Source organism: Patagioenas fasciata, chromosome 13 (genome assembly GCF_037038585.1).
Source record: "Patagioenas fasciata isolate bPatFas1 chromosome 13, bPatFas1.hap1, whole genome shotgun sequence".
In the NCBI taxonomy this organism is placed as follows: Eukaryota; Metazoa; Chordata; class Aves; order Columbiformes; family Columbidae; genus Patagioenas; species Patagioenas fasciata.
The window spans coordinates 3,828,633-3,840,771 of record NC_092532.1 but is presented as its reverse complement, the minus strand read 5'-3'; the positions used below and the strand labels follow the sequence as shown (position 1 = coordinate 3,840,771).

Here is a 12,139-nt window from a genome sequence, read left to right as displayed (position 1 = left end):
AGAAAATCTTGATATGAGCTCAATTTTTTTAGTAAATACATATTTTAAAAAAATACCTTGAAATTGCATTTTGGGCAAACAAAAAAAATTCACACCCCTAATACTGTAATGGACGGTATATTGTGGAAGCTTTCCAGATAACAAAACTGATCTGTAACTCCCATGCTGTCAATGCAGAATTAAGCTTCCTCTAAACAATCCTTAGCTTTGATAATATTCAGTGTTCCCTCTTCAGTGCAGTTGCTATATCTTTTTCCTGTCTCTACTACCTGCTTTCTGGAATGTTCCCTAGAATCCACGCTTCATTCATGTACTGCAGCGATCTAAAAGAATGTATTCCATAAAAACTGTATCGCAATGTGAAGAAAGCATCTCTCTCAATATTTGTACGTCGCTGTATCTGGTGCTAAATAACCTCCCGTGTTTTACGTTGGATGCAGTTCAGGTTCTGGTTTGATATTGCACAGCAGATAATTAAGAGGCAGCTGCAGACCGGCAGCCAAGGGGGACAGAAGGGAGACTGATGCAGCCAGGGAGCAATATCCAGCCTTGGAAAGAAAGCTGCTCACAGTTGTGCTCAGTTCCCATTTAGTCCATACCGATAGCTACTTCACTCTGAGCATACTGTGCCCTACCTTACGCCTAAGCCCAGTGACAGAAAAATTGGTAGAAAAGTCGGTTGCGTGCAATTTCTTTTAAGAGACTGGAGAAGACATGACTGTTGTATAACAGCTTTTTGATGAGAATATCTCCCAGGAATTAAGAAACCTAGATGCAGACAAGAGAACTGCCACAGCAGTGAAATTCATGCCTCCCACCAAGTGTGGGAACACCAAGGTGTGAGGTGGGCAGGACAAGGGGAGGTATCTCCCTTCGCAGTAAAGGTTTAAATGTCACTCTGAGTAAACAGTCTAAGAAGTGGAACTGTATTTCCGACATAACTTCTTACTAGCTGATTTTTTTGGGACTCTCTGTTTAGTATAGGGATTGTTTCAGATAGTGTATGGTGGGATAGAACTCTGTGCACTGTGTGTGCCGTACTCAGATGCATAACACACACATCCAGATGCCAGGAGCCAAATACCTGAAAATAATATGCAACATTTAGGTTCCTACCTTTTACTTCCACATAGTCCTAGGTGCTTTTCTCCCCCAGTAGCAGATGTTGCAGAGCCTCAGTGTAGAATTCATCTAGTGCCCTAGGACAAGTACTTTTACAGAACAGAAATCCAACTGGAAAATTTTAGTCTTCAAATAAGAATTTGAAGTATGCAAAACCATCTTGTTCTGATGCTGCCATCTTGTGTGTTCTCAGATGAAGTACTAGCCAAAAGTGCTGTATGGTTTGGGTTGATTGGTTCCCCCTCACCCCCCTTTCCTTTCTTTTTTCCAACTGACTTAATTACTGGACTGTTAAAACTGAAATATATCTATTCTAAAACTCCCTCTGTTGAAACAGGTACAAGAGACTTACACAATAGGCATGGTCATTAAGTTTCCGAAAGATGTGAAAACACCGCAATCAATCTTACATCATCACTATGATATTTCACTTTTAAAGAAGTAGGTAATTTTCCATCTACTGCTGTCAGTGGTAATGTTACCAGCAGGAGCAAACCATGGAAGGAGAAGCATCATCTGTAGCTGTATCAAGTGCTATTGAACTGGTGGATTTTGGAACATGGATCAGTGTAGGTTCCAGATTGAAGCCACTGAATTACCACGCGATAGCCACTAGTGCAGACAGGGAATCCGCACAGAGCCAGTACAATAAATCCTGCTGACATACCGCTCTAGTCCCCAGTGCCGTTAAGTCATTTCATTAATACAGCATTTATATGGCAATCATAATACAGCTGTGCTTTGTTTTAATACATGGTCAAAAGTGTGGAAAATAATAAAAGCCTTATCATAATATCTCGTCTTTTCTTTACAGAAAAGAAAAAAACTGGATTGTTTGAACAAATCACCAAAACTCATGGAACAATCATTGGCATCACATCAGGGATAGTTTTAGTTCTTCTCATAATTTCAATTCTAGTACAAGTAAAGCAACCACGCAAAAAGGTTATGGCTTGCAAGACTGCTTTCAATAAAACTGGTTTCCAGGAAGTATTTGATCCTCCACATTATGAACTGTTCTCACTGAGGGACAAGGAAATTTCTGCAGATTTGGCAGATTTATCAGAAGAACTTGAAAACTACCAGAAAATGAGACGCCCTTCAACAGCTTCCAGGTGCATTCACGACCACCACTGTGGCTCCCAGGCCTCTAATCTAAAACAAAGCAGGACCAACCTCAGCTCCATGGACCTGCCCTTTCGCAACGACTTTGCGCAGCCCCAGCCCATGAAAACGTTTAATAGCACATTCAAGAAAAGTAGTTACACTTTCAAACAAGCGCACGACTGCCCGGAGCAAGTCATAGAAGACAGGGTGATGGAGGAGATCCCGTGTGAGATCTACGTTAGAGGAAGAGAAGATACAGCACAAGGTTCCTTATCTATTGATTTTTAATTTCCTAGTGAAGGTGGTATCAGTGTATATACAAGATGCTTGTGTACAATGACAGTGTATATATTAGAAGTGTACTATATGCAGCGTGTGAGATGCACACACTTTTAGCTTATTATACTTCATTGAAAAAAAAAAAAGTCTTCATAACTAATTCATGCTGAAAATGGTGTATTTCCTCCCATCTTCCCAAGGTACCTATCTAGTGGAGGAATAAGACAGAGACTTTGCATGGAAACTGTAACATAAGGATACTGGAAGAAAAAACAACTACTAATCATTGAACACTGGAAACCATGACTACTATTCTCTTCCTCATTTCATTTTCTCTTCTTTGGACGTCTGCTTTTCAAGACAATTTTAATACCTCAGTTACATAAATAAAAGTAGTTCAGTGCACCACGTGTATGTCAACATAGGTGTCTTATTGTATTTGTCAAATTGAAAGTAGTGTTAAGTGCCAGTTGAGACACAAGAATTATGTTACAGCCATCTGTTTCATCTTGCCTACCATTTATATTGCCTTTAATTATCAGTCCCTCACTTATGCTTTGTGAGAAATAAGTGTAAAGGATTCCTGCCTTTTAAAAATCTTGACTTATATTAATTTTAGTACATTTGGAAATACACAATCTTCACAGCTTTTGGCTAAGACACAAACAAGTACTCCTGTTATCCTAGATGCAGACTTTTAAAACAGCTTTCTTTCAAGAAGCTTTAAGATTTTATTGTAAAATATTCTGCCGTATATTACAGATCCATATGGCTCACTGATTTCACAGCTCGGTAGTTAGAAAACAATTTTATCTTGGCATTTTCCAAGTATTTACATAAATAGACTGTACTGTATATGTCTCCTAAAATAGCCTTTTACTTCTTACCGCAGCCAATCCTGCATCCTTAAAGCAGTGAGGATGCTTTTAGCTCGTGTCCTACTTGCCTGGAGAGAACTGTGATCACCAGGTGGATGCAGATCCTGAAACAGAGAGAAGTCGCAAAGCAACTCTGATTAACCCTTATGGAGCTCGTCTTGTGCCCCTTGTTTCCACTTGCAAAATTGCACATTTCATACCTTTTTTTAATGGTGGTTTGGATCTAATTTTAAATTTTTTACAAGATAGAAAAATTTTTAAGATATAATAATTCTCATTGTGGTTTTTAAGCTTTTTATATAGTTTGATACTGTACAGACTATTTATTAAATCAAAATCTAGCACTTGTACAGGAGGCTCATTTCAGTGTTCATGGCAGCAGCTCTGAATACCACGCAGAAGCTGCTGTGGACATCGCAATTTGCCAACACCACTTCACATGACTTCCACATTAGCCCACATTTATTTCCTGCTTTGTTTGGGTTTATGCTGGTGTTTTATTTACAGGAAACCTTTCACTAAAGGTGACCAACCCACCTGCACTGGGCATATCCTTTATTTATAAATGCATGTCAAACCATCATTGTTGTGCTGATTGTAGTACCAAAAAAACAAATCTTAATATACAAGCCTAGTAACTGAATTATCTTTTCTTTAAAAGAAAAAGTGAACAGCAGCTGTAACAACAGATTTTCATTAGAATGACAAAGGAAATAAATTTTTACAAATGCTTAGAATGTAAGAAGATTAAGGCGGGGTGGGGAGAGAGAGAGTAATTGAGAACCTTCAACACTTCCCAGCCTCAAAATAAACCCTTGTCTGATGTGCAGTAAGAACCGAATCAGCAGCTCGGAGATCAGACCCCTAAGGCTGTATCTTGGTGTCGGTTTTTGTGCTGGTCCCTTTCAATTTGAAGAATGAAAATGGACATTAATTTGAGATGCACTTCATGCAGAAAAATAAGTGTTTAAAAAAACTAGTTAATTTTTACTTGCATTTTTTTCAATATTTAATTAAAACACTTGTTGACAGATTTCCTTTACTTCTCATTGATTTCAGTATTAAATATCTTACCCTGACCAATACGATCCAGAATGTTATTTGTGACAGTCTGCTAGTTCCAGATTCTTTCAACAAGTAGTATGCAGTTTTACACAGGTCCTGTTTGTCCAGATAACTCTTATAAGTGCCAGATTTGCGTGACAAAGTGTCCTTTTTAAGGTATATCTTTCCATGTGATAAAAATAATGTAATCCCTATTCTTCCGTAAGTTCTGTTGCCTTTGAACAGTAATCATGTAATAGTAAAACAAATAGCCAGCCTGCCAAGCCCAAGTCTGTGGAGAAAAAGGGAAAAGCTCGATTGAAGAAGTTCTCAAATGACCTGAAAAATATTTCAGTCTGAGTTGTAACTTCTTGGTTACATGGGTTGGGTTTTCTTTTGTCTTTAGTGTAGAAAAAGACAAGATAGTCCTGCCTGGTTAACACCTGCTCTGATTGCCGGGATTTCTGTACCAGCAGAGCCAGCCCTGTTTGAACAGATCCCATAGAGAAACCGCAGGGACAGGGATTTCTGTAGGCTTCTGGAAACAGCGAGGGCAGGAAAATGAAGCATCAGAGCTTGTTTTATTCCAAACAAGGTGAAATTAATGTCAAACCTGCAAATTTGAAGGGAAAACTTGGGTGTGGTATGTTTAGAAACATAATAGATCTGTAGCTCTCATTGTAATGTTGGGCTCAGTTACTTAGCTGTGCTTTCAGAAACGAGTGGTGGCTATTAGAGCCATAATTCCACTTCCAGTCTAATCAAATTCCCTCCACTACAGGATAAAAGCAAGTGGGTGGTCTGCTCAGAATCACTCAGTGCAGCAAGCTGACATTCTCTGCAGAAAAATCCAGTGCTGGTTTTGCAGCCTCAGTCAATCCAGTTGGAGCTGATGTTGTGGCCTTTAAACTTCTTTTTGGCATTCGTGAAAACACCACCTTTCATATTCTTGAAATATCGAAGTACTGTTAACATATTTCCACTGTCTCCATCTCAAATCCGTACACATTTCTATGAGCATCCCGATTTTGCACTCAATTTTACCCATCTCTCTGATATTCTCTGTGAACACTGAATGCACACAAGCAAAGATATGTTCCCTAGATGCACACTGACCAGGAAAAGGCCAACATCCACTACTTTTTGCTATTTATAGTTCATTTTTATCTTTTATCATAGTAGCGTAGGCATGGAACCATCTAAAACGTGAAGAAGGATTTGTTGTGGATAAAAGTTGTAGGAGTAAACCTGCAGCCAACAGGGCAAGAAAAGTGATCACAGAAATCCTCATTTGTACTGAAAACACGTGAGATTCTCGTCTGTGACAACGTGACCCTCATGGTGCATACAAACCATAATGGCATATTGTAAGAATTACTGCCTATTTTTGCTAAACCAATACAAAGAGGGGTTACTAAAAGAGCTGTCATTGACTTACAAGAAAAGGTGCTTGTCATGTGAACACTTCACAGAATGTTTAAGTCATTAAAATACACTTTTTTTGGGGGTTGTTTTTTTGTTTTTTTTTTTTGGCACAGAGAATTCTGTGCCTTGGCAGCCAACCTCACACAACAGAATCACAGAATCCCAGAGTGTCAGGGGTTGGAAGGGACCTGGAAAGCTCATCCAGTGCAATCCCCCCATGGAGCAGGAACACCCAGCTGAGGTTCCACAGGAAGGTGTCCAGGCGGGTTTGAATGTCTGCAGAGAAGGAGACTCCACAACCTCCCTGGGCAGCCTGGGCCAGGCTCTGACACCCTCACCCCCAACAAGTTTCTTCTCCTCTTTCAGTGGAACCTCCTGTGTTCCAGTTTGCACCCATTGCCCCTTGTCCTGTCACTGGTTGTCACCCAGAAGAGCCTGGCTCCATCCTCCTGACACTGCCCCTTTCCATATTGATCCCCAGGAATGAGTCCCCCCTCAGTCTCCTCTTCTCCAGCTCCAGAGCCCCAGCTCCCTCAGCCTTTCCTCACCCGGGAGATGCTCCACTCCCTTCAGCATCTTGGTGGCTGCGCTGGACTCTCTCCAGCAGTTCCCTGTCCTTCTGGAGCTGAGGGGCTACAGCTGGACACAATATTCCAGGTGTGGTCTCCCCAGGGCAGAGCAGAGGGGCAGGAGAACCTCTCTGACCTACTGACCACCCCCTTCTAACCCACCCCAGGTACCATTGGCCTTCCTGGCCACAAGAGCCCAGTGCTGGCTCATGCTCACCCTGCTGTCCCCAGGACCCCCAGGTCCCTTTCCCCTACACTGCTCTCTAATAGGTCATTCCCCAACTTACACTGGAACCTGGGGTTGTTCCTGCCCACATTCAAGACTCTACACTTGCCCTTGTTATCTTTCATTAAATTGTTCCCTGCCCAGCTCTCCAGCCTGTCCAGGTCTCTGGATGGCAGCACAGCTTCCAGTGTCAGCCACTCCTCCCAGCTTGGTGTCATCAGCAAACTTGCTGACAGTCACTCTATTCCCTCATCCAAATCATTGATGAATATATTGAATAATACCGGCCCCAGCACTGACTCCTGAGGCACTGCACTAGGTCCAGGCCTCAACTGGACTCTGCTCCATTGACCACGACTCTCTGGCTTCTTCCCTTCAGCCAGTTCGCATTCCACCTCACTACCCGGTCATCCAGACCGCACTCCCTCAGTTCAACTGTGAGGATGCTGGGGGAGACTGTGTCAAATACCTTACTCAAGTCAAGGTAGACCACATCCAATCTCCTGCTAAGTGAGGAAAAAAAGGCTCACCTTATTTTCAAATCAATTTAGTCCTAAATAAGATTCTTATATAAAAAATAACAATAACAGCATTTAAGTTTCCAAACTATTAAAGTATAAATCTTTATCTAAAAGGCTACCAACAGTAAAAGTAATTAAAAAAAAAAAAAATCTTAGCACCTATATCTGAGAAGCCAAAAGAAAATTGCTACTTGAAATGGAACAACTTAATTCATACAGTTATACTGAAACATATCTACAGTTTGATCTTCCTGTATGGTCATTTTGTGTTTGTTCATAGTAAAACTTGGTCAAACCCATTTACTTTTACATATCCTTACTTCAAAGTTTGTATAGGAGCCCTATGATTCTTCAGCAAGATGGTCAACTGTCTAGCAAAACAAAATTCCTAATCTATGTCAGCTTGAAAGATAAGCTGATTTCTCATTGTTTGAGATCACACTGTTACAACTGAATATTAATTATAATGGAAGAAAGGATTTTATAATCAAAAACCTTCGAGTTGATTCATGCTTTGAAAACGAGTATTTATAGCACCTAACAATGTAAAAACCACTGTCTTAAAGACTTCTGTTCCTGGGGTTTCCAACCACCATCCCTGGAGAGGGTAAATCCTCTCAATAAATACACAACTAAAATACAGGTCGACATGCCCCAATATGTGGTTCTGTGTCACCATGGAACTGCAAGTGTATTTTCACATCCCAATTCCTTTGCTACACTCCATTTTAGAGAATCAGATTATCAAAAATCTGTTTTCCATCTGCTTCACAGATCAACACCAACAACAGTAATTTGTGAATTGTCAACTTGTTCCCTCTTATCTCGCTATTGAGGATAATCTACTATATACCAGATAAAACATCATCTTTTTTCTAAGCCTGTTCTTACAGAGCCAGGCTCAGGGAGAAATAAAGTAAGAACTTTATGTCTCTGTATGTCTTTCCATTACTATCACGTAATTTATTGTAATAGCTTTCATACTGAAGAAACCCATAAAATCTACATCAAATTCTGTTCAAGAAAAAAATAAGGTATTATAATAAGAGCTGTCAATGCTGCCAGTGTACTTAGAGGATGCACATCATACCATCTTCTCTGAACGACTTCTCCTCCCAAACACAATTTCCTACACATCTTTAAAGTCTTAAATCTTATTTCATTATTTACAGATATTTACATTATTTACATATTCATTATGTACAGAAACATAAGCATATTATTTACATCTTATAATTAGCCTCAAAGTACATTATCACCTGCTTCTCTCTTCCAGATGTATTTAGGAGGAAGAATTATATTGTAGAAGTATTTATCATTAAGCCACAGCATTTCAGAGTTCAAGCATTGTGTTAATTTATGAATTTATGCTACAGCTTATTTTTCACCTGAAAAGTGACTACAAGGAAAATTCAAAGCTCACAGGATTATCTCCTTAACCTCCAATGTATACAGCTAAACTGGAACAGAGTACATCAACGTTCTAATACTCTAGGCTTAGTTTTTTATGGGGAAGTAATTCCAGAATTAAAAGGGCACGTGGTTTTATGTGAGACGGTTTAATTTGACCCTGGTTATCACACTCATTTGCTCAGAACACTTGTGTTTAATAACTGCCACATTCACCTGTGAGTAATGCAGGAGTCCGGAGCTCAACCTTCCCTTCGGGTCCACTGCAGCATTCCCAACATTTAGAAGGCTACTTGCAGAGACAGGAGAGGAGTGGAAAATTAAAGAATTCTTTGTTTTAAATACAAAATTGGAGACAATATGTTATTAACCACTGGACATTTCTGATACGATGTGTAAGTCACCCTTCAGCACCCTCCAATTACTCTCAAGGTAACGAAGCACACAATTCTACGTAACCCCCACGGTCGGTGCCCTCGCTTCAGTAAATACCCTCAATACTCCAAATAATTTGGAAGAAGCCCGCTGTTAGCACTGAGTTTACTGGATAGCACTCTCAATTAGCATATAAAAAAGATGATTCAGTGATTAAAGAGGGTGGAAAAATAGCAGGAAAATACCCTTGAAAGCAATTATGAGAATAAGAGATTCTTAGAAACACAAGTCAATAAATCCCAAGTCTCTTAAGCATTGTAATGGAACTTCTGTTTGTGAAGAACAGAGAAGGTACATAAGCAATAGTACTCATTACTGACTCTCCACTCTGTTTAATAACCCAACAGAGCAACTGAAGGCCTGAGGCAAAGCCAAATAATTTTAATTTTTCTGCAGTAATGAAAAACAAAGAGATCTAGTAAAGGTGTGTGCTTTGCACTTACCAGAGGCAAAAGATTCTGCACAGGCTGTTCTATCTTCTGTCATTGTTAAGTTTTATCCTTAACAGTGAAGGGAATTCTGGAATATGCCAGAACAGCACAAATATCTGTAAAATTCAAGCGTATAGTAAGCAAACCAAAAAGTAACGGATACTTAAAATAATCCCATATATTAGGTAACTTTTAGAGCTCTATATGACTCCTAAGGTTATCATATTCTTCCAGACATTTCTGCATTTATGTCTGTTTTCACAAATCTTAATACAAGCTCTCAAACTTCAAATCTGCGGAAGAGAAGTAGCAATAACAGCAAATTAAGTTATTGGCCTTTGGGATCCAGAACTAATAAAGCTGAAGACTTGGAAAACTTGACTCTGCTGCACTTGCCACATCAGAGTAGGAGCAAGGACAGACATGAGCATGAGGGAAACACAGCCCTGACTTAACTAGGACAATGCAAAAATGAGTGATTTCTTATGAACTGTAAGAACACCCATAGTAAGTTTGGGGCTTTTTAACTGTAGGTCCAAATTTTCTTTAATTATTAGCATCATAAGTTCTCTAATGCAAGCATATGGATGTCCTTCCCACAAAGAGCTACAATAGGTAAATTTAAATATTTTATTGTGTTGTGTTTAAACTTCTGAAATACCTGGTCTTCATGTCAATTCATGAAAGCATTAAAAGCTGCATTACATACATTAATGGAATACTTTACCTCACACCAAGTTGCCAGGTGTGTAACATCAGGATTTAATGACAACATTTCAGCACAACTCCTAACACAAATAGTAATGCTCAACAAGAGAAATAGAAAGCACAAACCCACTTATTTTTCTGTACTCTCTCCTCTCCTCAGGAATACAAATAAAGGGGAGCAACTGTTCTGCAAGAGTAGCGAGCAAGGAGCTCAGGCTAACAAGCAGCCCTCGAGGCTGAAGGGAACATTAATGAGTAGTAGAAAGAGTGGAGAAGATACTTCTACACTGATTTTTCTACTCCTAAAGATACGGTGCGTCATTTAAAAAACAAACACAAATAGCCAGGGTGATCAAACAAGGACTACTAAGGGAAAAATATGTGACTGATTTCAGTTTTATTTGAATCAGAACTGGAGGTCATGACTTGTCCTTACTGTAAGACTACACAGAAGTTCATATTGCCAGAACAAAGAGAAAGATATGGAACAGTCACTTCAGATTTACAGTATAGTGCAAAGTTATTTAAGCAAACGTACAAGGAAATGCAGAGTGTTTGGTGGCCTCATTGAGTTGCGAGGAACAGTTTACAATGACTGAAAGAACTGGCAGAAAGCAAAGCACAAGAACTTGGCTGCCTTCTACTTAAGAACGTAGTAACTAGGCTTCTGTGTGCCCGACCACGAGGCTCCATTCCCTTCCTTCACCAGGGAAGCTCTTTAATTAATGATGTGAAATTACCTTAAATGAATGGCCATCTTGCTTGTGGGCCCCAGGCCAACCACAACAGAAATACCCAATACATTATATCCAGGACAAAATAAAAATAAATGGCAACCGAAATCAAGGACCTGCCCACTTTTCTTTGTCCTCACCCTCCCAGCATGGAACACGAGCTATGTTGTCCAGTGTAGCTCTAATCCTGGGGATGTCTGATCATAAATGGGATGTGTGTCAGCGCTGTGTTACTGGAGAGGATCATAAACACCCAACAGTCTCCTCAGGTCTGGGTCCCCTATGAACAACAGACACTAGATTCATTGAACATATTAAAATGCTTTTCAGCACTAATCCACATTCAAGTTGAAAGATTTGGAGATACATCCAAACATCTAGAGTGCTATTCTGAAGGGTAATACATTATGTTAGTGATCCTATTGATTAACAGCAAAACCCTGTTATTAAGGTCAGATGTGCTTATTGATTTTTTTTTCCTTTTAAGGTAGACTTTGTATAAATATTAATGGCCAATGCCTAGAATCAAAGAATTTAAGACTATTTAGTGAATTAAATTAAACTAGGTTCTCTCTGTTCCCAGAAGCCAAGTTATCTAAGCAAAATGCCACCAGTGATCTAACAGTTATTTTTACAATTAAAAAAAAAAAAAACAAAAAAACATTTTGAAATACAATCCTTGTCATAAACCCTTTCAGAAAGGGAGAAGCTAGGTAGGAAAGTATTAAAAAGGAAAGGTTAAGTTACAAATGTATCAGAACAGATATTGCAAAACAACAGTCTACAAAGGGGCAAAAAACTCAATTGCATATATAACCCAAGGCATAATTCATATGCCTAACACCAATATAAAGCTGAAAATTGGAAACGGTAGGTTTCCTTTTCTAGAGCTCAAACAAAACTACAGCATTATTGAAACACTGCATTCTTCTACTGCAACATTTGTCTCATTTGTTACCAGTGGAGTTTATATCCCATCTAATATCTCCTCCTCCTCCGCTGACACCACTGAAGGTGTCACACTGTGACCGCGGGCTGCAGAGACTCACATCACTCACCATCCTGATAGTGCATTAAATAGATCAAAGACCAAGTTCTTTGTGTCTAGTGCAAAAAACCTCTTAAGCACAGACAAATCTGATTATTCAAGAATATTGTCCTCTTTAGACTGCTACGACAAAAGACATTTAAAAAAACAGCTAAACGTGTTTCCTCACCAAATGGACCCTGTGTCCGGGAATGTCCATACA

At 39.5% G+C, this 12,139-nt stretch overlaps 1 protein-coding gene across 4 annotated transcripts in view; it reads left to right on the top strand.

Annotated features, from left to right (window-relative positions):
- NETO2 (neuropilin and tolloid like 2) overlaps positions 1-4,471 on the top strand; it is a 33,516-nt gene extending 29,045 nt beyond the window's left edge. For 3 of the 4 annotated variants that reach the window (XM_071814431.1, XM_071814430.1, XM_065848120.2), the window contains one exon: positions 1,937-4,471. In XM_071814431.1, coding sequence (XP_071670532.1) covers positions 1,937-2,517 — 581 coding nt within the window. In that variant the 3' untranslated portion in view covers positions 2,518-4,471. The remainder of the gene's footprint in view (positions 1-1,936) is intronic. The other variant, XM_065848121.2, reaches the window with a different exon arrangement.
- Positions 4,472-12,139: the final 7,668 nt, after the last annotated feature.